Source organism: Anolis carolinensis, chromosome 2, assembly GCF_035594765.1.
Source record: "Anolis carolinensis isolate JA03-04 chromosome 2, rAnoCar3.1.pri, whole genome shotgun sequence".
NCBI classification, from domain to species: Eukaryota; Metazoa; Chordata; class Lepidosauria; order Squamata; family Dactyloidae; genus Anolis; species Anolis carolinensis.
In genome coordinates, this window is record NC_085842.1 from 218211148 (window position 1) to 218238689 (window position 27542).

Here is a 27542-nt window from a genome sequence, read left to right on the forward strand (position 1 = left end):
TCTTCTGCGCTGATTGGCTGGAGGGGAATGGCCGTTTGCTGCTCCCTGATTGGTCGGCAACTAGCTGTGGGCGGTGTCGCAGAAAGCAGTTGTCATGGCGGAGCTGAACGAAGCGTTACTCTCTGTGCTGCCCTCCATCCGGGTGCCCAAGGCCGGGGACCGCGTCCATAAGGATGAGTGCGCCTTCTCCTTCGATACCCCGGTAAGGCGCCAGGAGAGCCAGGCGGCTTCCAGAGGGGCTCCAATGATCGACCACCGGGCTTCGGGGCGGAAGGGAGGGGGAGGAGGAGGAGGAGAGTCGGCCGCGCAAGGGGTTGTGGGGCTTGTATTCCTCCCTGGGAGGCCTCCCCTTTGAACTTACGGGTGGAGAAGGGATGGAACACTGCAAGTCCCATGAGGCTCAGCGCCTTCCTTCGCACATTTATTTGGCTCAGGGACTCTCCCAAGGCAGTCGTTACGAGACGCCGCAAGAGGAGCAAGGCTAAGGGCGTGAGAGAGATAGAGAGGGCGCGCGCGGGGCATGCTGGGAAGTGGAGTCCTCCGCCCATGCCGGGCTTGCTATTGCAGCCTCTCAGGAACTACGAGTCCCAAAGTCCTTCGGGCTGGAGGAGGACTTTTTGTGTCATAGTTACCTTAGAGTTACGTCACTTCTGGCCTCCAACTCCCAGCATACCTGGCCATTGAACAAGCTGGCTGAGGCTTTTGGGAATTGGAGGCCCAAAAAGCTAGAGACAGTTGGAGGCCTGGCCCAGGGAGAACCCTGAGCTTTAGCTTCGGGAGAGAGGAAGGCGCCCGCTTGCCTTAGGCCTCAGGCCTCCCAACGCTCCCTGGCCTCGCCAACTCTTAGGTGGAGTCTCTCATTGGTTTTGTGTTTGTTGTCGCCTTTCTGGGGTGAGGCATGGCGAGCACCATGTTTCGTTTCCACCATTAGTCACTCCGAAATGAGAGGCACAGCCAGAAGCTGCAAGGAAGAAATCCCTGTGTGGCCAATACGATGCCAAATAACCTGGTCCTGAATGTATAACTAATACACAGTAGTGCTACTGACTGGAATGAAAAGTAGATGGATTTTTTTTAAAGCAGAGGCCGGATGGCCATCTGTTGGGTGCTTTTAGTTTTCCTGTATGGTAGGAGGATGGACTGAATGGCCCATGTGATGTCTTCCATCTATAATTCTATGAAAATAATAAGATTCAACCATTCAGACCCAGCTAAATAACATTATTGAAATTACTGTTCTAACAAACATCACCACATATTATTACACTATTAGATTTCTTATTGCTCTAAATTTATTTATTTAAAACATTTATATTCCACCCTTCTCATCCTGAAGGGGATTCAGGGTGGAGCAAAACATATATACAACAAACATTTAGTGCTGGAACATAAAATAAACTATAAGGTAAAGGTAAAGATTTCCCCTGACGTTGAGTCCAGTCGTGACTGACTCTGGGGGTTGGTGCTCATCTCCATTTCTAAGTTGAAGAGCCGGCGTTGTCCGTAGACACCTCCAAGGTCATGTGGCCGGCATGACTGCATGGAGTGCGGTTATCTTCCCGCCGGAGCGGTACCTATTGATCTACTCACATTTGCATGCTTTCAGACTGCTAGGTTGGCAGGAGCTGGGGCTAACAGTGGACGCTCATTCCGCTCCCGGGATTTGAACCTGGGACCTTTCAGTCTGCAAGTTCGGCAGCTCAGCGCTTTAACACACTGTGCCACCAGAGGCCCCCAAGTAAACTATAAGCATACATAAACACTTAAACCAAAAACAATTATCTCCACTTTAAAATTGGTTGTTTAAAAACCATCTCAGATCTTGTATCTCATGAACCCCTCCAGAGGCAGGAGGGGGGACGAAGACGACTTTGTTTACTGCACACAAGGAGAGCTCAAGCTATGAAAGCATATACAGTAGAATCTCTGCTATCCGACTTACGCTCATCCGACACTCCATATTATCCAACAGATCTTAGTGAGGAGGAGGGAGAGAGAAAATGAGGGAGGGGGGAGGCAGCAAAGGGAACAGCAGCAGCAGAAGCCTGGCCACCTCTTCCAAGCTCCTCCTCCTGCCGCCGCCACCCTTGCCACCCTCCCTCGCTCACCCGCTCATCACCGAGCCAGGTGGCAGCAGCGGCAGAACCAGGACCTGGCCCAGTGAGGCAAATATCCATAAATGGTTACCAGATAAAGTTGTCCCCCTTCTCTGTTGTTTATTTTGACATAGAAGACCTACTGAGAGGTATAAGACAAAATGCCAAAGGGATGACAGTGGTAGCAGAGGCATTACTGCCAGTGTTGGTGCCACATCTACTCTCCCTTTCCAACTCTACACATAAATACTAAATGCCTTTGCATGCCTGGGTCTTCTGGGTGTGTCACGTCTTCTATTGTGAGATAAAGAAGAAATAAGACTAACAGGATTTGTACCACTGGCATTGTCATTACCATCAACTCAGTAGGGTGTCATAGGATTAACAGCATTCTGAAACTTGATTATATGGCAGTGTGGATGTAGCCATAGTAGTGGCAATGAGATGAGTTGGCCCCTCCCTCACAACCAATGCAATGATTCCATGGGGATGCCACACGTTCACCCAGCTCAGGATCCTGCCATCCCCACCACACACATATAGTAGCATATCATCATAGGTGATCATGTGTGGCTGAGTATGATAGTCTTCCAAGGATAGAGTCTTGGTGGTGGGTCTGTAAGTAACTGTTAAGAGACCTAACCTAGATCCAGATGGTTTTTCACAGTGAGGACATAGATTTCCAGATGGAAGGCAGTCCCTACAAGTGTTTGCTTGTTGCTCCTTCCTCTTGACAGTTTCTCCCTTTCGCCCTCACTTTGTGGCTCTTCAAAATCCACAGCACTGTTGATAACAGCTGACCTTCAGTAAGACACTTGTGGACCAGCGTTTCCCAGTTCTCTGTGTTTAATCCACAATTTTAAATGTTAGCTTTAAGACCATCTTTAAATTTCTTTTAAAACGACATCCTATTTTCTGTTCTAGAACTGGGTGTAAAGTAACTGTTTTGGGAGACAGTGATCAGGTATTCATATAATATAGGCAGTCCAGCGAAGTTGGTGGTGGAGGTTCATTGCTTCTTCCAGAACCCTGGGATTTGTCTGCCTGTCTTCCCAAGAGATTTGCAAAAACAGAGAGCAACATTTGAAGATGTTCCTTATTTTGTAGGTGTACAATAGAGTTGGGAGGACACTAGTTTTATAAACAAGCATCTTGGTATCCCCACAAATGTCTCAATCCTCGAATACTCCCTGCTTCATTTGAAAAAATGTTGTGCTCTCAGGGCTCAGACAGTGTTGTATTTCAGTTTTGTTGTCAGCTTTTGTGGAGATGTGGCTACCTAGTTAGCAGAAATGGTCAATGTTTTCTAGCATTACACCATTAAGGTGGCATTTCAGGGGGATTTGGTGGTGCCTGCTGGTACAGCACTTTAGTTTTCTTGATAGTAAGTGAGACGCCAAGCTTTTCACATGCTTCTGCAAAGGTGTTTCTGCAAAGGTGCTTGTAGGTCTTCCTCTGAATGAGCACAAATTACATTAACATCAGCATATTGGAATTCTATAGCAGAAGTTGTTGTAACCTTACTTTTGGCTTTTGGCATGCTGTGGTTAAAGAGCCTGCCATTTGTGATTTCCACACCAGTGGGAAGCTTCCCATCAACAAGGGAAGATGGAAAATAAGGTTGGGGCAATAACACATCAGTGTTTGACACCTGATCCGACTTTAAATGGATCACTTTGGGAGTCGTTGCTGTCCAAGATTGTTGTCATCATGGAGGAGCCACAAAATGTTCATCTATTTTTCAAAAAGATGGTCCAGAGAGCATTGTGATGCACTGTGTCAAAGGCCTTTGCAAGGTCAATGAATGCCATGTACAGAGGTTGATTTTGTTCCCTGCATTTTTCTTGGAGCTGTTGTGAAGTGAAGATCATATCCATTTATCCTCTCAAGGGGCAGAAGCCATTCTGGGTTTCGGGGGATGTTTTCTGAAACAGGATTTTATACAAGTGTTCCATGTATAAGGCTATAAGTAAGTAGTATTAGCTATGCCGTTTTCCTCATCCTCTGCCTTTACCAGTGGGCAGAATTGGACAATGAGTCATGTTTCCACCTGCTCTTCCATTTCATTAGAAAGATCATTTGCCCTGTCAGCCAGTAAACTGTAACTGGGCTTAGGAATGGTTTGAGCTAGACCAGGCATGGACAAACCTTGGCCCTCCAGATGTTTTGGACTCCCACAATTCCTAACAGCCGGTAGGCTGAAGTCCAAACACCTGAAGGGCTGAAAGTTTGCCCATGCCTGAGCTATATATATCTTTATTCAAGATAGAGTAAAGAATGGAAACAGTTGTGAACCTACAATTAATTGTTTTACTGATTTTGACAATTTTACACTATTCATTTGATGCTCCTCTTATTCAGACATGTTGGAGACTAGACATGCTAAAAGACTAGCATGTTGGAAAGAAGGTTCCAGCCTGGCTTTCTTACTACCATGCTAACTTGGAAAACATTGGAATATATTTAACCTGTGGAGCATTTAATGCTTTGACTTCCCCATTTACAGGCTCTGAAAGCAGATGATATTATACGGAGGATGCCCAGAAATTGGAGTTCCTAGCTCAGTAATTTTTAAGTGGGTATTACTATAGGCAGTGTAGATAGAAAATAACAATCATATGAAGTCTTTTATTTATGTGTTCTTTCATGATATGTTTGTATTGCATTTCTTGCCCAAAGCACACATTTTTTTAGCTGAATAAAAGATCCTCTTTTGATCACTTTGAGTCATGTTCCCTTTTTTCTTTACTGGATGACATACAGTTGTAAAGGCTCAACAATCTGTTCAACCATCTCTCAGTTGCACTGTCTTTCCTGTTATACAGGAGTCTGATGGGGGTTTGTATATTTGCATGAACACATTCCTGGGCTTTGGAAGGCAATATGTGACGAAACATTATGAGAAGACAGGCCAGAGGGTCTACCTACATCTTAAGAAGACTCGCAAATTGGTAAGAAAAGCAGTTTTTCTGCCTTGCATGCTTAAAGATTGTAGAATCATAGAGCTGGAAAGGGCTCTGTAGGTCTTTAGGTCCAACCCCAGTTCAATGCTGGATCTCTTAACTACAGCATCTCCAGCATGTAGCCTGCAATCTCTTTCTGAAGATGTCCAGAGAAGGCGATCCCACCACCTCTCTAGGCAGTTGGTCCTACTGCTGACTATTCTCACTGACAAAATGTTCCTTCTAATGTTCAATTGAAATCTTCTTTCTGAACACTTAAAACCATTAGAGATAATTCTGCTTTCTGAGGCAGCAGAGAACAAACCTGCACCTTCCTCCCTCTGACAGTACTTGAAGTATTTAAAGAGTGCAGTCTTGTCACCCATTAATCTTCTCTTTACCAGGCTGAACATCCACATCCTTAAATCTCACCTCATATGCCATATTTACTTAAATCTAATGCTCAGTTTTTTTGGCTCCAAACTTAGGCTGCCCATTAATTCACATCATACAGTAGTCTTAGTGCTAAGCCAAGACCAAAAGGGGAGCTGTACCTGGAGCTCATATTTGTGGGACATCATCTCTCATTTAATTGCCATGGCTCAATGCTGTGCAATCGTGGGATTTGTAGTTTGGTGAGGCATCCACATTCTTTGGCAGAGAAGGCTCAATGCCTTGTCAAACTACTGCCCCATGATTCCATAGCATTGAACCAAGGTAGTTTAAGTAGATTCATTCTACAGCATAGAGGCATCCCAAGGTTTTCCTTTTCATTGCTAGAAACTTTGGTGCTCTAACACTTTTGTTTTTAAAGACGGACAGGCAGCAACTGCAATGCACCCTTTTTTGACCGAATGGCAAAGAATACACATTTTGCTGTAGCACATTACATTTACCAGCAAACACTTTTCATTTGATTCTATGGCACATTAGACTTGAGTAAATATGAGTATTTTTTTTTCCTCCATACTGTTAATCATCTTTTTTGCCCTTCTCTCGACCTGCACTAAAGTATCTTTCTTCTTAAAATAAAACATCCAGAACCAAAAACAGTATTGCAGCATTTATTTTTGTGGCCTTAATGTAAAATTTTGAATTTATCTCTTTATTGATTTCGGCCCGGTTTCATCGTTTACTGAGTTTTGTTGAGTTCTGTTCCTGTCTTCCAATGTGTTAGTTGTCTGGCTCAGTTCTGTATCATCTGAAAATTTGATAAGGACTCTATTCCATCAGTATTGAAAAGCATTAGTCTCAGAACAGAACCCTGCAGCACATCTCTCAAGTTTTCTTTCCCATTTGATACATAGCCACTGATGGCAAGCAGGATTTTCCAATCAATTGTGGTTCTATTGATGGTGTTTCCAATTAGTCCATGTTTAGTCAGTTTGCTAATAAAAATGTCATGATAAATGTTCTCTACAGTAATCCCACCATTTACTAAACTACTGACCTTACTGAAAAAAATGCATAGAATTAGTTTGTTGGGATTACAAATATATTTGCCTTCAACATAATGCCACTCCCCTTCTGTTCTTCCCTATTATTTTTGGACAGATAATATCAATGAATTTTTATATTCCAATCATGGAAGCTTTCCACCAAGTCTGTGTTGTTTATTTATTTTACCATATTTCTTCCCCTCCCTTCTCAGCGTTGTGGCAGGGGGACTCAGGGCGGCTTTACATATTGACACAATTTGATACCATCAAAACAGACAATCGGTAAAACACATTAAAATCAAACAATTAAAACAATTAAAAACAGGTATAGCAATTATTAAAATTACATCATCCAAAGTTGTAGTCCAGGGTCATTCCAAGTTATAATTGCACACATTTAAAGTTCATTTATTGCACTGCAGATTCTCCAAAAGCTTGGTCCCAATGCCATGTTTTAACTTTCTTCCTGAAGGCTAAAAGGAATGGGGTTGATCCATTGTCATACCTATAAAGTCATATTTATCTTCCTGCTCATTTCAAGCTCATTCCCCCCCCCCCCCCCTAAACTCTGCACTGGTGTATTAATATCTAAAGAATTGTGAGTAACTAACCTTTTTTTGGTTCTTCTATAGAAAGAAGAAGACACCAACTCCAGTGCTGGAGATCCTCCAAGGAAGAAACCAACCCGTCTAGCAATTGGTAAGAGGCTAGTTCTGATCTTCTGTTATGTTAAGGAACATGAACTTGCAAACTGATGAGCCGCAGCAAACGTGGCCAACTTCGGCAACTCTGGGATCTTTAGGAAGAACACATGTCAAATTCCTGCCATCAACCATGAGAGGAAAATATACAACTGATCAGTTATGCAATTTGGAGTAGGATTTAGTTGGCCATTTAAAGGCTTTTTCAAGTCTTTTGTACCTATTTTTGACCTGGAATAGCTTCTGTTTTGGTGTGAACCAGTGCACTGGGTGCGCCTTGCAGGTAGCCTGTTGACTGTTCATCTTGGGCTACAGTTTTCCTAATAGCTAAGTCAGTGTAGCTTCATTTCAGTACACTCCTTTACGTACTTCTCACTGTGTGTTTACTTAATCAGGATCTCTGGTGGTGGAATTTGTATTTTCTGCTAGTTGTGTCTTTAGAGTTTTTAATATTGTCTCTGAGTGGCTCTTGTTGTCTTTTTTTGTAGGTGTGGAAGGTGGGTTTGACATCCCAGAGGAGAAATATGAATATGATGAACATGTCAAAATAGTTATTTTACCAGAGCACTTGGATATTCCTCGGGATGGACTGGACAGTCTGCCAGACATGGTCAAAGACAGGGTAGGTGCTTCATTTTGCCTGAGATCAGTGGAGGAGCTCATACAGTCTAGAATACTTTGTGTGGGTGACATGCCCTGATAGAACCCTGTTATAGCTTCAGGAGTATTAGTCAAACGGGGAGGCCATACTTTTAGATCAAGGAAGAGGTGTCTTTGGTGGGAATATGAGCCACGTTTTTGTCTCCCAACACCTGCCATGGGCTGCACCAGGCTGATAATGGGGGAAATGTGTTTTTAATGAAAAAATAAAACTAAAAGTGACAGTTGTCATGTCCACTTTTGATTTGGTAAAGCTTTTGAGTTCTTCTTCAGTTCTGTGAGCCCAAACTGCCACTCTTGGATGCTCTCCTTTTGGGGGACTGGAAATTGGGTTGTTGTTGGTGGTGGGGTTTTGTGTGTGTGTGGTTTTTTTTTTTTTTTGGCATTTGTGAGGACATTTGATAGGGTATAGGGGCCAAAAAGGGGATTTGGATGCCACACGCATGACATACTTTTGGCACCTTTTCTTTAGACTTTCCTTTTTCCTCTTTCCTGTCCAGATTTCTAGTGCAATTGAAGCTATTCTAACTGCAGACTCTGCATCACGGAAGCAGGAAGTGCAAGCTTGGGATGGGGAGGTTCGGCGTGTGTCTAGACATGCCTTCTCACTCCAGCAGCTCCAAAATGGTGTGCGTATCCCTCCTTGGTGAGTTTGACTGCATCCCCCTTAGCAACCTCTTCTTTTACCCCATGGAGTCATTCAGTAACATATGACTCTCCCTCTCAATTTTAACTGAGACCTGTACCCCAAATTCTTAATAGTCCCTCATGTAGGCTATAGAACGCAAGCAAGTGAGTTTTCCTACAAGACTGGCTGAGCTCATGCATGCTTCCTGATGAAAGTGGCTGAGAGCAAATACTTATCTTCCTGCACAGTGGCTGGAAATGCAGCAAGTGTGATATGCGAGAGAACCTGTGGCTCAACATGACAGATGGGTCCATCCTGTGTGGACGGCGCTACTTCGATGGCAGTGGGGGCAACAATCATGCTGTGGAGCATTATCGGGAGACTGGCTACCCATTGGCTGTGAAGTTGGGAACTATCACTCCTGACGGGGCTGGTAAGGAAGGCATCTCCTTGCAGCGACAGGTTTGTCCTGTAGTTTCCAGCAAGGTTGCTGCTGGAAGACCACCTTCGACTTTGGGTTTTTTAGACTCTGAGGAGTTCTTTGCTTCCCTTGAGCTGAAGGTGAAGAAAGAAGGTCACAATATCATGAGACCAGTCTTTCTGACCTAGACCAAAATTGACTGTTCTCATCCTCACCACTGTGAAGTATGTGGCAGTGTTTTCCTCTCTGTGGAAGGCTTGGTAGTGAACCTAGTGTACAAAATGTCATAGAAGTTTGCCTGCTTCACCAACAGTGGCCATCTCCTCTTGCAATGAAGAAATCAGAAGTGGATTTTGCTGCTCAGACAGCTTCTGGCATTTAGGAATTGGTTCTTTAGCTCTTAGGAACCTCATGAGCTTCCACATGTTAGATGTAGGTTAACCAATAGCTTTATCTTTTTATTTATGTATTGGATCTGGCATTGAATGTTTACCATCTTTTGTTGTAATCTGCCCTGAGTCCCCTTGTTCTTATGTGTAGCTTTCAGGCATAATGTCTTTTTTAGATACATTTGAAATCATACCCATCGTTTCCCTGCTTGATTAAATTTTGAGAGGACCTCCTGGAAACCATCTAAAACTTGTTTTGCTGTTATTAAGATGCATTCAGCTGCAAAGGACCGGTTAATTATTCTGTTCTTGGGTTAGGAGGGAGCTTGTGTAACTAGAGCAGCAAGAGCTCTACCTAGTGGAAAGTCTTTGTTTTTCCCCCTCCTTACTTCCTTTTTTCTTTGTAGACGTCTACTCTTACGATGAGGATGACATGGTTTTGGACCCCAACCTGGCTGAGCACTTGGCTCATTTTGGGATTGACATGCTCAAAATGCAGAAGGTGAGATGGGCAATATAAAGCTTAGTCCCATAGTTCTTCACATTTGCTTTCTGAGTAGGATGTGGGCCTTGTAAATGCTTCAAATGTTTCCTAAACAATGGAAAGTGATGGCTTCCTTTCTCATCTGACAGCCTATAATCTGTTTTTCAGTTCTAAGTGGGGAAATAATGCTTTACATTTATACACTTTACTGGTCCTATTATGACTTACAGCATGCTTTCATGAAAATCACCAGGCACCTGCCTCCTCTAAATAGTTTCTGTGATTCTTCTTTTCCAGACTGACAAAACGATGACAGAGCTAGAGATTGATATGAACCAACGGATTGGCGAGTGGGAACTGATCCAGGAGTCTGGGGTGCAGCTCAAGCCTCTCTATGGCCCTGGATATACAGGGATCCGTAACCTGGGAAACAGCTGCTACCTCAATTCAGTAGTGCAGGTGATCTTCAGCATACCAGACTTTCAGCAGAAGTAAGTTGATCACAAAAGGCCTCCCAAGTCTGTAGTTATGGGGAAGTTACACACAAGAGAGGTTCTGTAGGTTTATTGTAATTTTTTGGCATTAACTGATTTCACTTGTTCATTTTGTATTGCTAATAAGAATACGGTAGTTCAGGGACTAATTGGATTGTAGTTTTGAAAATTTTTTTGCAATTGCATTTTGTATGAAATTCAAAAAATGCTTTGCTTTAGAGCAGGTCCACCACATGTGGAAGAAAGTTCCAAAGATTCTTTTCGTTGTTTAGATGTTGTTCCTTTTTTTGTTTTCTCTGCAGGTATGTAGACAAGCTAGAGAAAATTTTCCAGAGTTCCCCTGCAGACCCTACACAAGACTTCAACACCCAAGTGTATGTAATGCTCTAAAATTGGCAGGGAGCCTTTCCCAGCACATAAACCAAATAGGAAAGACCTTTTTGGGGGGGGGGGGGGGGGAATGACACGTTCTAGTTGTGGGCAGGGCCACAGCAAAATGTGTGTTCACCATCTGTGAAGCTTTTAATACCTGATCAACATAGCCCTGCCCATTGCAAATGAGATAAGAGCAGAGGAAACTCAGTGATCATCTCTATTAGGTCGATGGTCCAAATAATCCTGTGTTTTGCTCGAAAGGAATGAGCTCAGGGACTGTTGTTATCCTGGGTACCTACATTTATCTCCTTATCATCATTATTATTATGTTTATTTATACTCTGCTTTATCGCTCCACATGGAAACTCAAAATGGCTTAACATTAAAAGCATTTCAATAAGTTTATAATCTGCAAATATACAAACATTGTAACAGAATTAAATATCAATGGTGTTTTAAAAATCAGTTAAAATCCATAAAAACATGTTCAAAATTAACAACCACAGAAGCCCCTAACTTGATCTTAAAATCTTCTTCTTTAAATGCCTGCCTGAATAAAAAGCTTTTATTCTAAGCTACCCTGACATGTTGTTGCTGCCAAATTGATTTAGAAATTTGGATCTAGTAGAAAATTCTAATGAAATTTGAATCTAGTAGTGAGGGATAGGCTACAGCTAAGCAGCACTTCTAAAAAAAATTCTACCAGAATTAACAATGACCAATAAATGCATCTTTCTTCTTGAAACCATTATAATCTTTTTGCCATGTCTTAAAATGTATTGACATATATATGGTATTTTACTACTACTATTTTACTTTTTTCTTATTCCTTTTCCTTATTCACTCCAAGTACTGTGGGGCTCCTCTTTGTATTCTGTGCAAATCCCTTTCTCATAGTTCATTAATGAGAAGGCTATACATGCTGAATCACGGTTTCAAGTTTTCTGTAGAGTCAAAAAGATTTAGGAATGTAACTATTGAAAACTTAGAATAAGCTGGATCCTCAGAATGGGGAGGGAAACAAACACGGCCCAAAGTTGTGTGTTTCCGGGCTGTATGGCCATGTTTCAGAAGTATTCTCTCCTGACGTTTCGGCCACATCTATGGCAGACATCCTCAAAGGTATACCTCAAAACCTCTGAGGATGCTTGCCATAGATGTGGGTGAAACGTCAGGAGAGAATACTTCTGGAACATGGCCATACAGCCCGGAAAACACACAACAACCCTGAGATTCCAACCATGAAAGCCTTCAACAACACATTAAACACAGCCCAAGTAAGTGCTTGATGCCATAAGCTAGAGATTGTTCTTGGAAGATTCTATACCATACTCCTGGCAGAATTACTTAAAATCCCCCATGCGTGAAGACTGAGAATGTGTGGCTCTCCAGACATTATAAAACAGATCACTTTGACTGCATAACAAGTAGAAAGAGTACTGGTAGTGAGGTACACGTTTCTTCTCAGCCTTGGAAGATAGACACAGGAGATATTTTCAAATTCTTGGAATCAAACACCGAACCTTTACTCAGGTAGATTAGAAAGGCTTTATCGTAATTTTGTTTATTTACTTAATCTCAGGATTGTTTCAATTTGCTTTGCTTTTGCAGAGCCAAGTTGGGCCATGGGCTACTATCTGGAGAATATTCAAAACCTTCTTCTGCAGAAGGAGAACAGCAGCCTGAGCAGAAGGTAAGGGCGAGAGGTCCATTAGAAAGTTACAAGGAAGTGCTAACTGCTAATTAGTAGTTTCGCAGGGGTATTCAGTTTGAAAAATATTCTCATTTAATTTTTTTTCCTTGCAGGACATTCAAGATGGCATTGCACCACGCATGTTTAAATCTCTTGTTGGTAAAGGGCATCCGGAATTTTCTACCAATCGACAGCAAGATGCTCAGGAGTTTTTCCTGCACTTTATAAACATGGTGGAGGTAACAACTTCTGGGCCTGAGAAATCAAGGTTTTTGTTTGTTTTGTGCTGCCTTTCAGATGGACTTATTAGGAATGTGTTTGGACTAGAAATCATATGGAAGACAAACAATGTAGAGAACACCACACAAAAAGTTGTTTCAGTAAAGAGAAAGCTGTTGGCAGCATTGCTGGAAGTGTGTGAGAAGAGTTCATTTGCCAGAGGGCCTTCTTTGTGGGAAAGAAATATTTTTTGATAGTGGGAGACCTGAAAGCAACCCATATTGCAGAGGGTTGTGGGTTGTAACTAGATTGATAGACACCTTAGAATAAGTGGATTTCTTCTTAAAACCATTGACAATGACCCTCCAGAATCTTCTGAATTGCATGTATGTTATTTAGCAGTTAAAATGAATATAGAAAGTTTTTCTGGGAATAGAAATTTGAAAACTGTCGGTTTTATTTGACAGAAATGGCTTTAGTTGAGAAATTACCTTATTCATAAAGTATTTCCTCTTGATATGTCATCCTAGTGCTTCTGTTGACTTGAATCTTTCTTGTTTTATTATAACTACTTCCCTTCCCCAGAGGAATTGCCGTAGCTCTGAAAATCCAAATGAGGTCTTCCGTTTCTTAGTTGAGGAGAAGCTCAAGTGCTTAGCTACTGAGAAGGTGAAATACACTCAACGTGTCGATTATATCATGCAGCTGCCAGTGCCCATGGAAGCAGCATTGAACAAAGGTGGGCAGTCCTCATGGTAGTAAATAGTACTTTTCCAAAAAAGTTTCTTTAGTTGGGTGTTAAAGCCAGAATGTGGGTCTTGGAGAGAGTGGGATATGCAAAAACAGCCATCCTCTTTTTCATACAGAACAAAGGACCTTCGCAATCACAGGAAAATGGTGACAGATAACTTGTTTGCTTTCTTCACACCAAAGTCTTGGCTGAGCTAAGAATTCATTCATTTGGACATTTTTACACTACACTTTCCTAGTGCTACATTCCACTTTAACTTCTATGGTTCTGTTCATTTATTTATTTATTATATTTCTATACCGCTTTGAAGGGACTCAAAGCAGCGTACAACATAATAAATGGCAGAAATTCAATGCTGCACATACATAATAAAAGCAATACATAATATTTCTAAAACAATGAATTAAAACCATTAAAAACTATACCAAAACATCAAACATGGATATAAAAACATTTAGACATTGCACTTAAGCGTTTCTATGGAAACTTTTAGGGAGAGGTATTCAGAATCCTCAACCAGAGAGAGCTTCCTCTGCACATGTGTCAAACAAAACGATCATGGGCCAAATCCAGTCTTCCATGTCACTATGTGGACCTCCAGATGCTGTATTCCTCATCATTAGACGTCATGACTACAGCTGATGGGAGTTGTGATACGGTAAAATCGGAAGGCTGCAGTCTATTGGATTTGAATTTACATACAAGGCTGGTGGATATGTTGGCTAACATTAAAATATCATTTAACCTTTTCCTAACCTTAGAGCTACAAGTACTGTTGAGGTACAATTACCATTGTCCCCAGTCTGCATGGCAGATAATCAAAAGTGATGGGAGTTGTCATCTGGGTAAAAACTAAAGAGCACTGATCACCGTGTAAAAAAATATAATTGGCTCTCTCTATCCATGGATTCTCCATTTGTGGATCCAGTGGCTCTTTGCAGGCAACCAGAAGGCTGATGCGGCCCTCAATGAAAATGTTTTTATTTATTTATTTATTTATTAACTGTTTTTATATACTGCTTTTCTCGATCCTTGGAGGACTCAAAGTGGTTTACAACATATTCATGGCAAAATTCAATGTCAAACATACACGTGAAAACAAAATCATAATATCAAACAATAACATAACTGTAAATTAAAATCATTAAAACCATTAAACATAAAGCATAAACCCCTATATTCCATAAGATGTTGCCAGGGCAGTTAGAGTGGAATATAGCACTATAATTATGCAATACAAGGGTACTTCTGGCTTCTCTGTAAACCTTTAGCTATGTATTGACTAAGCAGGTATATCATTCAGCTATAACTGGCATGGGCAAACTTCGGCTCTCCTTTGCCCATGCCTGAGCTATCTGTATCCAGTGCTATAGTGGAAATTCTGTCTGCTGTGTTTTTGTCCTAGGACCACATTTGCCTCTTTAGAAATTGTTATCTATCAACCTGTTCCTTTTTGTACCCTTTCCCCACTCCTAGATGAGTTGCTGGAATATGAAGAAAAGAAAAGGCAGGCAGAGGAGGAGAAGCAGCCCTTGCCTGAGTTGGTCCGTGCCAAGGTGCCTTTCAGCTCCTGTCTTGAGGCCTATGGAGCTCCAGAACAAGTAGATGACTTCTGGAGCACAGCCTTGCAGGCCAAGTCTGTGGCACTCAAGTGAGTGGGTAACCACAAAATGCAGTTGGCTATGAGTCAGCAACAAAGCAGGCAGGGAAGATGAGCTAAGTTTGTCTTCAACTATATGAAAACTTCTCTCATGATGAATTCTGTTTTTATTTTTATTATATTGCCATCCAGTTGTTACTTTTATTATTGCTTTGAGCATTGCATGCTTGTCCTGTCAGTGGTATGCCATTCCTTTGCTCTTCTGTAAAGATCAGATTGTTTTATATTTCCAGATAGATAGGATAAAAGCTTCTGTTTTCTATGCAATTTCTTTAGTCGCTTAAAAACATACGGTTTAGAGGAAAACACCAGACATGGCAGTACAGTTCTAGTTGGGTAGATCTCAGCACAAAGCTTCATCAGCAGGCCACTATGGTAGAGAAACACCCAGGTGACCTGACATGGTTTTCACTTTTCTTAAAGCTATAGGAGCTTTCCAAACTTTTCATGTTGGTGGCACACATTTTAGACACGCATCATGTTGTGACACAGTCATTCATTTTTTACTAATAAAACAGGTTAAGACAACCCCTGATAAGAGATACAAACACGTACACACATTGTAATAACAAAATGTATGGGGATGCAACATATCTCATAAAACTTTTGATTTATATTTTTAAAATATATGATTTGTAAGATACAGTAAATAACATTCATTTCTAAGATTTTTGTTACTTAAGAATAATATGTAAATTCAAGAATTAAAAATATATGTAATGAAATAACTTTTTACCATTTTAATGAGATGTATGAGATTGATGGGGTGAACACAGCTTTTGAATTTTTGGTGGAAGATTGAATACAGACACTCAAATTTTGTAATCAAGCATTTTTAAGCTTCCACATCTCAGTGGCATTACTTATTTCAGCCTAATGTGTTGTAACACACTGTTTGGAAAGCTCTGCTCTAGACAGACATGGCTGGTGGCATTGGTATTGGCCATGTGCTTCTAGGGATAACTTTCTTTCAGGAATTCATAATAGACCAGAGTAAAGTCAGTTCCAAGGAGCTGTGAAAACCTTACCTGTTCTGCCATTGGTACAGTAAACCTGAAATACTTCAAGGAGAGTTGGCTTAAAAGTAGCAGTCATGTTTCTGTGAAAAACTAAAGACATGTCAAAGGCTTTCATGGCTGGAATCACTGGGTTGCTGTGAGTTTTCCAGGCTGTATGGCCATGTTCCAAAAGCATTCTCTCCTGACATTTCGCCCAAATCTATGGCAGGCATCATCACAGAAACCCAACTAAAGACTTGTTTACAAGAAACACAAATGATGTGGTTGTGTCCACTATTTTAGCATCCACGCAACAGGGATATTTTCCGAAGTACCCCCAGGCTGTGAACCTTGTTCAGGACAGAGTGATCTGTTGTGTAACTCCTTTTGGTCCCAAAAATCACATTTGTATTTGTTAGATATGAGTTTCATTAATGTTGCTATTGTTCCATGGTACTTTTTAGATAAAAGGGGTCTTATTGCAGTAACCTATAGGTTTGGCAAATATATTTATCCTATAGATCACAGCATGTGGAAAGTAGAGAAGTATGGAAAAAGTTAGAAACTAGGCTTGAAACTTCCAGTCCCATACTGAATCTCTTTTGTTTTTTCTCCTGTCTATTTCAGGACAACCCGGTTTGCCTCCTTTCCAGATTATCTAGTGATCCAGATCAAGAAATTCACTTTTGGCCTAGACTGGGTACCTAAAAAGCTAGGTAAGAAGGAGAGTAAGAGAGCACAATATTTGGCAGCCATCAGTTCTGCTGTTCTGGATATGTTCCCATTGGCCTTGTTTGTATCATCTTATTAGATGTCTCCATTGAAATGCCGGACGAGTTGGACATCTCTGCACTTCAGGGGACAGGACTACAGGCCGACGAAGAGGAGATGCCAGATATCGCGCCCCCGCTAGTGACCCCAGATGAACCCAAAGGTAGCCTGGGTTTCTATGGCAACGAGGACGACGACTCCTTCTGCTCCCCTCACTTCTCCTCTCCAACATGTTAGTGATTCTTCTCCTCTCTTCCTGGAGCCTTAATCTCTCAGTTCCACCTTTCTCTCTCTCTTTCCTTGTGTCCTGTTACCTGTGTTAGTGTCTTCCCTCCTCCTTGGTCAGTGGCCTTCCTTACCACTGAATTGTTGCTTAATTACATGCCTTACTTTTTCCCTCTTATCTCAGGCTGTTCTCACCAGAACTATTAATCAGGAGGGTTATGCTTTCTGTCAAAGTTTGTGTTCCTGATTGGTGGCCTCTCACAATACTTGTGGTTCCTTGGAAGTTCTTCAAGACATTTCTTAAATGCTAAAATAGACATGGTGGTTTGTTTTTGTTTTTGTTTGGGTGGGGATAGAAGGGCCAAATTGGTTCAGGGCAAATAGGCAAAGACCAACAGTGGCTGGAGCCACCATAAGGCCAGCAGATGACCCCAAATTGGGAAGGATAGCTAATACTCAAGAAGACTGGATCTGAATTGTAAATGACCTCAACAGACTAGAGACCTGGGTCAAAACTAACAAAATAAATTTCAACTGAGAATTGTAGAATACTACACTCTGGCAAAAAAAAAGATTGATACCAGATGGGTGACACTTGCCTCATCAACAATCAATGTGAAAAAGATCTCAAGAGTCTTAGTCTCAAGAGTCAAGTTGAACCTGAGCAAACAATGTGATGCAGCATCTAAAAAAGTCAATGGGTTTTTGGGCTTATTTTAATTTTGTGTCAAAACCATTGCATAAATAAGAATAGAACTGGTAAAAATAGAGGGAAAACAAGTGGTTAAATAATTTTTTTATCAAAAATGGGCAACAGTGACTGCATTGTCTATAGCTTTAAACCGTTCCTCCTCTGTGCATGAGGCAGGGCATTGTGGGCAAGCATACAGATGATGAGTTGTTTGTTCTGCTCCACAATTGCACAAGGTGGAGGATTCTTCTAGGTCGTGCCATTTTGCAAGGTTGTCTTTTGATCTGCCGACTACACTTCTGAGTCTGTTCAGGGGCTTCCAAGTTGCCCATTCTTGGTTTGCCCCTAGAAGCAGACCCTCGTGTGTGTGTGTGTGTGGGGGGGGGGGGCATCCATTTGGAATTTCCTGGTTTAGCTGCCCAGAGGGATACTCCTGCTGTTGCTGGTGGAAAATTAAGAGGAGTGGTGGTTCTTACGAAGCTTTTCCTTGATTTGAGTCTACTGGGAGGAGGCTGATAGCCATGCAGAGGATGGCTTCCTCAGTGTTCAACCTTATTTCTCTCTCAGTTAGCAGCATCTTCCCATTACACATTGGAGGGCAATGCTAGCTAGCTTGATTTTGGGTTGCATCAAAAGAAGTGTCTAGATCAAGGGAAATCATAGTCCCACTGTATTCCGCTTTGGTTAAACCTCACCTGGAATACTGTGTCAAGTTCTGGGCATCACAATTCGAAAGAGAGATTGACAAATTGGAAAGTGTCATGAGGAGGACAACTAAAATGATCAAAAATCTGGAGACCATGAATTCCTATGAGAAGTGTCTTAAAGAGCTGGATATATTTAGCCTGCAGAAAAGAAGGTTGAGAGGAGACTGATAGCCACGTCATAAGGAAGAGGGAGCAGGGTTGTTTTCTGCTACCCTGGAGACTAGGACATGAAAGGAGATTCCACCTGAACATTAGGAAGGAATTCCTGACTATAATTTCTGTTCAGCAGTGGAATTCTCTGCCTTGGAGTGTGGTGGAAGCTCCTTTCTTGGAAGCTTTTAAACAGAGGCTGGATGGCCATCTGTCAGGATGTTTTGATTGTTCTTTTCCTGCATGGCAGGGGGGTTGGACCGAATGACCTGTGTAGTCTCTTCCAACTCTGTGATTCTATGACTCTCTATGGTCTGTGAGATGGCTGCTCCAATAGCATACATAAACTCATGTAAACACATGCTCACACACTCCTGGGAGTTAATTTCTGAAGCAGGAAGTAGCTCTGATCCATTTAATTTCTCTTCCTCCCAGAAAAGTGTATTGGATATTTATGTCCCCCATCTGGTAGGCTGACTGAAAACCTCCCCTGGCAACAATGAAGGGCTTCTCAAAACTAAAATTCACCATACCAAAGAGGCACAGCAGAGAACATTTCTACAGGGATCTAGGATTTTTATGTAATGGTGTCTAAAGAAAGAGGCAGAAAGAGAAAGGAATACAACTTTGTGAGCAAAATTGAGGGGGGACCGCCTTCTAAGGGTAGGACCCAACAGGTTACAAGAGATTTCCTATCCTTGGTACCTTATGAAAGTAGTGGAGAGTAACACTCCAACAAAAGTTTTAGGGTTTTTTTTGTGTGTGTCAGGAGTGACTTGAGAAACTTCCAAGTCGCCTCTGGTGTGAAAGAATTGGCCGTCTGCAAGGACATTGCCCAGGGGACACCAAGATGTTTAATATTTTATCATCCTATGCTAGGCGTCTCTCATGTCCCCACATAGGGAGCTAGATCTGAGAGACAGGACCTCACCCTGCTCCTCGGATTCGAACCACCAACCTTTTGGTCAACAGTGCTGTTGGCACAAGGGTTTAACCCATTGCACCACTGGGGGATCCACTCCCAACAAGAGTTGCTAGAAATTATTTCACTTCCTGGAACAATGTAAACCACACTGCCAATCAGTCAGAAACTTCATGTTTCCCTTAGTCATATTGTGTGCCTTCAAGTTGTTTCTGAACTGAAGGCCATACATGAACTTAAAGCAAACCTTTGCAAGATTAATTGAGAGGACATTTGCCATTGCCATTCTCTGTGGCTAGTGGAGAGTGTTTTTCTCAAAATAACCCAGTGGGTGTCCATAACTGAATCAAGATTTCAATGCTGACACAGAGATATCAGAATCCTAGTCCAAACCACTATGTTACCCTGGCACTTCTTGATCTTTTTTATCTTTTCATCAATATCACCTTAGTGAGCTTTTTAAATCAAGAAATGAAAAGGTTTTGGGTGTGAATTGGCTGACATGCTTTGGAGGGCATGGTTCTAAATTTACTTAATTTATTAATGTCATGCTCTTCTCCCAGCATGAGAGACAAGCAGATCAAAAACAAAGTATGGATTAAACAGCTCATACTATGTAACGAAAGACCAGCTCAAACCTATGATAGAAAAGTTAGAAAACCTCTTAGGGAATATGGGCTGTTAGGCTCAAATAACCCTCAGTTGGGGCAATTCCACCAAAATATAGCAGAGTACTAGGAGTAAACTCCTTAACCAGCAGAAACTTACTTGTGATGCGAAAGGATAAGTTCCTATTCCTTAGGATACTTCAGGATTGCAGAGTCAGAACTTTAGTTCAAAAATATTTATTGAAGTAAAAGAAATACATTCTTGATAGAAAAGTTCTTGGATCTAATTAACTTACTAAGTCTCATCTTCTGAAGGAGGTAAAGAGTAAAAATATCCATGCAGTTACATTTTATCTAGAGAGAGGCAAAATACATCCTTACTGGAAGGAAGAAAAGGCAGAAGAGAAGCCTCAAAATAGTCAACCCAGGGCAGTTTAAACAGAAGAGAAAGTTCCCCTCACAGAAATTCCATTACTAAATCATCAAAGGGAAGGAGACGGTAGCTAGCAGTAAAGAACAAAGGCAAAGCTCTTTAGGAAAATATGCATAGGAATCTGAAGGAAAGAATCCCTCAGCTTAGCCCTGTCTCCAGCCTAGCTACTCATTGAAGACTGAAAACTGATGACACACAAAACTGGTGCGGCCCAGGGATGAAACCCAACAAAACCATTATAAAGGAGAGTGGGCCCACAAAAGTAACTGTTAGGGCCACAGGGTAACTGAAAAGTCCACATTTTGGGCAATCCTGATCTAGATACATGACATTTTAGAGCAGGACTGTATAATATGTGTGACGGAAGCACCTTCTGGGTTGGCCCTGCAAAACCAACCCTTGGACTTCCATTAATCCCCTTGCCCTTTAACCTCAGGACCAGTTCCTGGATCTTAGTACTCAGGCTTCAAAGCAATCCCTTTTATGGTCAAATGGCACCGTTGATGGGTGGACTGGCTGTAGTATGCATGGCCTTATTAATTTTTCAATGGAATGGCCATGCTCAGTTGTGGAAGATAAAGAAATAAAGATTTCTTATATAAAAATGAATTAAACAAGAAGTTCCTGGATTCCATCTAAATCAGTGGTTCCCAACCTTTGGGCCTCCAAGTGTTTTGGACTTTAGCTCCCATAATTCCTAACAGCTGGTAAGATGACTGGGATTTCAAAGTCCAAAACACCTGGAGGCTCAAAGGTAGGGAACCACTGATCTAAACATTAGGAAAAACTTCCTTACGATAAGAGCTATCTGGCAGTGGAATATGCTGCCTCAGAGTGTGGTGGAGTCTCCTCCTTTGGAGATTTTTTAAACAGAGACTGGATGGCCATCTATCAGGAGTGCCTTGATTGTATAGCAGGGGGTTGACTGGATGGCCCATGTGGTCTCTTCCAGATCTATGATTCTCTGCATGTGCAGCTCCCAGACACATGCATTCTCAGATCAAGCTGCTGGAGTGCAGTTTGACAATTGTTTGGTGTGATTGATGCATTAGATTGCACTACAAGAGGGATGCCATATGTTTTCTTCTCTGGAAGTATTGAAGCAGAGCAACGAAGGCCATCTATCAGAGATACTTTGTGTGTTTTTGCATAGTAGAATGGGGTTGGACTGTATGGCCCTTATGTTCTCTTCCAACTCTGGAATTTTTTCCATGTTCATAGTTCGCAAAATACTTCAGATCTCCAACCTGTCTCTGACTGTCCTACATCTTTTTCCCATCTGACATCTGTCTCTCACTTTAGCAGACAAACCTCTACTTTGTATCCTCCACACTCCCATAGGATAGACTGCCCTTCACAGCATTCTCTGAAGCTGCAATTGGCTGGCCTGACCAGGCTTGCCCCAGCTTCTTTCTTCACAACATGTCACCAGCCTGCTAGCTAGCTTTGTGATATAATTCTCCAGGAGTCTGACAGCCTTCCCAGGCTTTTGTTCATTAAGATGCAGTGGGACAAGTCCTACAATGACCTGTGTGTAATGCAGCAGCTGTCATCTTTGTGGGTGTTTCATGGAATCAAATTATGCAAGTTCAAAGGACTTTAGAGGGAAGAAGACAAAATCTTCAAGGTGTATATTACTCCCATCCTGTTCTGTTTTTAAGTTTAGGATATTGAGATTACACTTTCTTTTTTAGGAAGATGACAAAAATAGGAATCATATTGTGATAGTATCAGGTGGGCGGACCAGATGCAACATGCATTATCCAACTTTATTACTGCCTGGGTTTTATACAGGAATAGTTGAGAAATTGAGTTGAACTGTGTGCCTTTGTTTGTCTTAAGAAATGTAAATAGATGCTACACATCTCCAGAGATGACAGTCCCATGCTTTGAGATCCACAAACACAGGCATAATAAGGGAGATGGAAGAAAAACGGCAAAAGGGGGAGTTGAGTGGGACAGATAGCCATGGCCATGCTGTTCATTGGTGAGAAATGCTATTTTCTGAGGACATCTAACCCCTTTCCTTCCCTCTACAGCCCCCATGCTGGATGAGTCTGTGATTACCCAACTAGTGGAGATGGGCTTTCCAATGGATGCTTGCCGCAAAGCCGTGTATTACACTGGGAACAGTGGGGCTGAGGCGGCAATGAACTGGGTCATGTCACACATGGATGATCCAGGTACGTCAATGATGTGGAGACACCGGACCTCACGGAGTACCTTCTGTTGGGCTTAGGCCAAGATAGTAGCACCCTGAAGGCAAAAGATGCAACTGTATTCATGGATCAAGCCTTTTAAAGACTTTTTCTCTCTCTTTCTTAGATTTTGCAAATCCTCTGGTTCTTCCGGGATCCAGTGGACCAGGTTCCACTATCACCTGTCCAGATCCCCCATCCGAAGATAGTGTAGCAACCATCGTCTCCATGGGCTTCTCCCGGGATCAGGCTATGAAAGCACTAAGAGCGACAGTGAGTCAAGGATGAAAATTTTAAGCTTTTTATTACCGTGGCTTGGAAAAACAGATGTAGAGTTCCTAGCTTGACTGTCTCTCCTCTCTAGAACAACAGTCTTGAGCGAGCTGTGGACTGGATCTTCAGCCACATTGATGATCTGGATGCAGAAGCTGCCATGGATATCTCTGAGGGACGTTCAGCAGCAGAATCAATCCCTGAATCTGTCCCTGTAGGGCCAAAAGTGCGTGACGGACCTGGAAGTGAGTATGGCAGGAGGATCTGGTTTTGTACCTCTGCACTGACCCCAGATCTGTTCTTCATTACAGTTCACATTGCCTGATACACTATCAGAAATGCTAGTGCTTCTGATGGTTTTTCCTTTTGGAAAACTATAGCGCTCAATGTGTCCTGTATGCTTCCAAGGGCAGAAGAATAAAGTGGTTCTTTTATTCTTTCAGAATACCAACTCTTTGCCTTCATCAGCCACATGGGTACATCCACTATGTGCGGCCATTACGTTTGTCATATCAAGAAGGATAGTAGGTAAGGAGAAAATGGGGGCAGTACAGGATACTGGAGGGGAGATAACTGAGCAACAGTTGGGATTAATTGACTAGAACAGTGTTGAACCCTGAAAGCAAAGTAGTAGTACTTCTATGTACATTTCCTTCAACTGCCATCAAAAAGGGGAAAAACTGGCCCTGGGACTGCCAATAAACATGGCAATGTGTCTATTCAATTATTTTGAAAACAAACACCTAAACCAAAGTAATTCAGAGTCCTTACAACTGATTATGCCAACCTCCTTTGCTTATGGTTTTATTCTTTTAATAATTCCATTTTTGTGTTGTTGAAGGCTTTTATGGCTGGAATCACTGGGCTGCTGTGAGTTTTCTGGGCTGTATGGCCATGTTTCACCCACATCTATGGCAGGGATCCTCAGAGGTTGTGAGCATATTATTTGAGAACACAGAAATGCTGGACCATTCTAACAACTACCATGTCAGACTACACAGAGAAGCCATTGAAATCCACAATTATGTGGACAATTTTAAAAAACTCTAAAATCAGGAGAGTAAATAAAGAACAACATTCAGAAGACAGGAATTCCAGGCAAGAAACAATCAGGGCCAGCTAACCCCTCTCAACAAAGGATTCCCCCAGGCAGGAAGCAGCCAAGCTTTGAAGCTGCAAGGCTATTTATTATTTTATTTATTTACAGCATTTATATTCTGCCCTTCTCACTCCAAATGGGACTCAGGGCGGATTACAATGCACATATACATGGCAAACATTTAATGTCATTAGACATACGACATATAGACAGACACAGAGGCAATTTAACATTTTCCAGCTTCTGGCTTCATGAGGGTATGCTCGATTCCAGCCACAGGGGGAGCTGCCACTTCACTGTCCACTTGTGACACAGAGTACTTGATGGCAGTAATCCTTCCTCATTCCTTTCTGCATGCTGCTGGCAGTTTTATGGTGTCGTAAATTAGTTAAATTAGCCTCCCCTCATGAAGCGGTACCTAAATTTTCTACTGAACAGATGCAACTGTCTTTCGAGCTGCTTAGGTCAACAGCAAGCTAGGCTATTAATGGTCAGGAGCTCAATCCGACCCGGGCTTTGATCCCATGACCTCTCGGTCAGGAGTGATTTATTGCAATGGTTACTAACCAGCTGCACCACAGCCCGGCCCAGGCTATTCAATGCTAATCAAGGTGATCAACTTGCCTCGAACAGACAGGAGTTCTTTCTCCCATCCTGGACATTCCACAGATATATAAATCCCACTTGCCTCATTTCTAACAAACTTCACAACCTCTGAGGATGCCTGCTGTAGATGTGGGTGAAACATCAGGCGAGAATGCTTTTGGAACATGGCCATATTGCCTGGATACTTACAACAACCCAATTCCATTTTTGCTTGTGAGAGGGGGTGGCAAGGAAATCTCCAGCTTCTTGGGCTTCGGCTCAACGAAAACATTTTTTTTCTTGGTTTCTTGGATTTTTGGCCTGTTCCTGGGGTTATTTGTTGAGCTGATTCAGATAATTGTATTGGACAGTGCACATCAGCTCTAGTTTCTTAGATATGGTTATCATGATTTTCTATGGGCAAGTAGATGTGACTAGTAGAATCATAGAATATTAGAGTTGGAAGAGACCACATAGGCCAGGGGTCCCCAAACTTTTTAAACAGGGGGCCAGTTCACGATCCTTCGGACCGTTGGAGGGCCGGACTATAGTTGGCCACCGAGCAATAATAATAACAACAACAACAACAACAACAACAAAAAAGAGAGTTGAAAGAGACCCTTTGGGCCATTGAGTCCATTCCCCTTCTGTCTTTGTTCACCGAAAGCACAAGCAAAGCACGCCTGACAGATGGCCACCCAGCCTCAATGTTAATAATAATAATAATAATAATAATAATAATAATAATAATAATAATGAGGGTTGGAAGAGACCCCTTGGGCCATTGAGTCCAACTCCCTTCTGCTTTTGTGCACCAAAAGCACAAGCAAAGCACCCGACAGATGGCCACCCAGCCTCAATGTTAATAATAATAATAATAATAATAATAATAATAATAATAATAATAATAATAATAAGGGTTGTAAGAGAAGAAGAGACCCCTTGAGTCATTTAGCCTAACCCCCTTCTGCCCTTGTGCTGTGGGGGCCGGATAGATGGCTTCGATGGGCCGCATCCGGCCCCCGGGCCTTAGTTTGGGGACCCCTGACATAGGCCATCTAATCCAACCCACTGCCTTGCAGGAAAACCACAAATCAAAGCACGCCTGGGAAATGGCCATCCAGCCATATATTCTATAGATGCCATATGTTCTGTATCTCAAAAACAAGAGCTGAAAGAGGTAAACTGGTGCCATTTTTGGAATTAGCAGGTCAATATACCCCAAAACAGGGCTAACATTTGAGGCACCAAAATGTGTTGGCCAGTGTTTTCGTTCACTTCAAAGCATACTTGTAATCCTAAGGAATAGAAGCTTACTTCTTAAACAAACTCAAGATTTGAGTTTGTTTTCCAAGAGGTGATAATTATGGGGAGGGGGAAGGTCTTTCTTGTGAACTGCGGCATTCATAACTGCCCACAATCTCTATTTCTACCACTGAGTTTTCCTTATCTTTGTGTTTTCTCTCTTTGTTTTCCAAACTTTTCTGGCTTCCAGGTGGGTGATCTATAATGACCAGAAAGTCTGCGCCTCCGAGAAGCCTCCAAAGGATCTTGGTTACATCTACTTTTACCAGAGGACCATCAGTTAGGATCTTTGCCCTCTGCGATGGAGCCGGATCCAGCTCTGTTGGCAGGAGGAGGGAGGGTGGCAGTGATGAATGCAAAGAGCAGGGCCAACTCTCAGCCCTTACGTGTCTGTGTACCACTGCTGCAGCCCTAGATATGAGATTCCTCCATATGTCAGCTGTGGTCTGGTGCTCCTGCGGACACTGATGGTGGGGGTGGGTGAGTGCGTGTGTGTGTTGATCTGAATCTCTGTGTTAAAGCAAGCAAGAAGAAAAAAGTCTCTCACGGAATCTGTCACCCCAGGAGCATCCATGCACACTCTCTCTTCCTGATGTATCTATGTAATACTTCTGGACAGTTTGGAAAGGGGTGAGGGCGGAAGGGAACATCTGGCTTTGTGCCACTTTACATCTAGGACAGGCTCCCCCCCTCACCCTCTTCAGAGATTGTGCAGGAAAGAACCTGGTCCATAAAATACCAACTGTTCTTCATGTGCCCCGTAAATGCCAAAACACACAGAAAACACAAATAAAATATATACCCCCTCCAGCATTCATCTGTCTTCATTACTTCCAGCCTTCTTCGGCTTTATGTTATCAGTGGACACTAAGGAGAGTCCTTGAACTGTGAACAGGCCTTAGACTTGGGACTGAGACCAAAGGTAATGAAAACAAAATGGAAATGAACTCTATTGTGGCTATGGAAGAAACCAACCAGGCTCTCTTTATCCACTGCTGCTTGCGCTAGTGCTTCCCAATTTCCATTCAAGAATTCAGGCTACTGTAGCACTTCACATTCTGCCGTGACTTAAAGCCTGGCCTCTGATCCACTTTGTAGTTTTCCTCTGAACCTCCTTACCCAGTCCTGCTGGCCAGGATAGCCAGCAATGGGAGCTACAATTTGCAGCAGATTCAAATAGCAGGAAAGAAGATTCTACCTTGACTTCAGGAAGAATTTCCTGATGGTAAGAACTGTTGAACAGTGAAATATATTACCCTGGAATGTGGTGGAGTCGCCTTTTCTGGAGGTTTTTAGTCAGAGGCTGGGTGGCCATCTGTCAGGGGTGCTTTGATTGTGTTTTCCTGCACGGCAGGGGATTGGACTAGATGACCCTTGTGGCCTCTTCCAACTCTGTGATTCTATGTATTTCTTCCTATCCTGTCATTCCAAAGGAGCATGCTAGACCTCAAGCCCTTCTAAACTGCCATATATTAATGAGAGAAAAATAGAAATAGACAAACTAAAATATTTGAAAGAAAAGGAAAACAACAGGCCCTATCTGCACTGCCATATAATCCAGTTTTTTAATCCTTATCTGCTTTGAACTGGATTATATGGCAGCGCAGACTCCTATAATGCACATA

The 27542-nt window shown here is 42.3% G+C and overlaps 1 protein-coding gene across 2 annotated transcripts; it reads left to right on the top strand.

Annotated features, from left to right (window-relative positions):
• Nucleotides 1-44: 44 nt before the first annotated feature.
• Nucleotides 45-26730, top strand: usp5 (ubiquitin specific peptidase 5). 2 transcript variants are annotated; one of them, XM_003227104.4, is made up of 20 exons: nucleotides 45-202; nucleotides 4922-5047; nucleotides 7110-7176; nucleotides 7667-7800; nucleotides 8339-8484; nucleotides 8715-8899; nucleotides 9684-9778; nucleotides 10058-10251; nucleotides 10557-10628; nucleotides 12241-12322; nucleotides 12436-12561; nucleotides 13127-13280; nucleotides 14769-14943; nucleotides 16578-16666; nucleotides 16762-16953; nucleotides 22497-22640; nucleotides 22783-22928; nucleotides 23020-23173; nucleotides 23372-23456; nucleotides 26108-26730. In XM_003227104.4, exons 1-20 carry the CDS (start codon nucleotides 95-97, stop codon nucleotides 26199-26201), a joined length of 2568 nt encoding a protein of 855 aa, XP_003227152.2. In that variant the 5' UTR covers nucleotides 45-94; the 3' UTR covers nucleotides 26202-26730. The 2 variants fall into 2 exon arrangements, with proteins under 2 accessions (XP_003227152.2, XP_003227153.2); XM_003227105.4 differs by having other exon boundaries at nucleotides 16762-16884.
• Nucleotides 26731-27542: the final 812 nt, after the last annotated feature.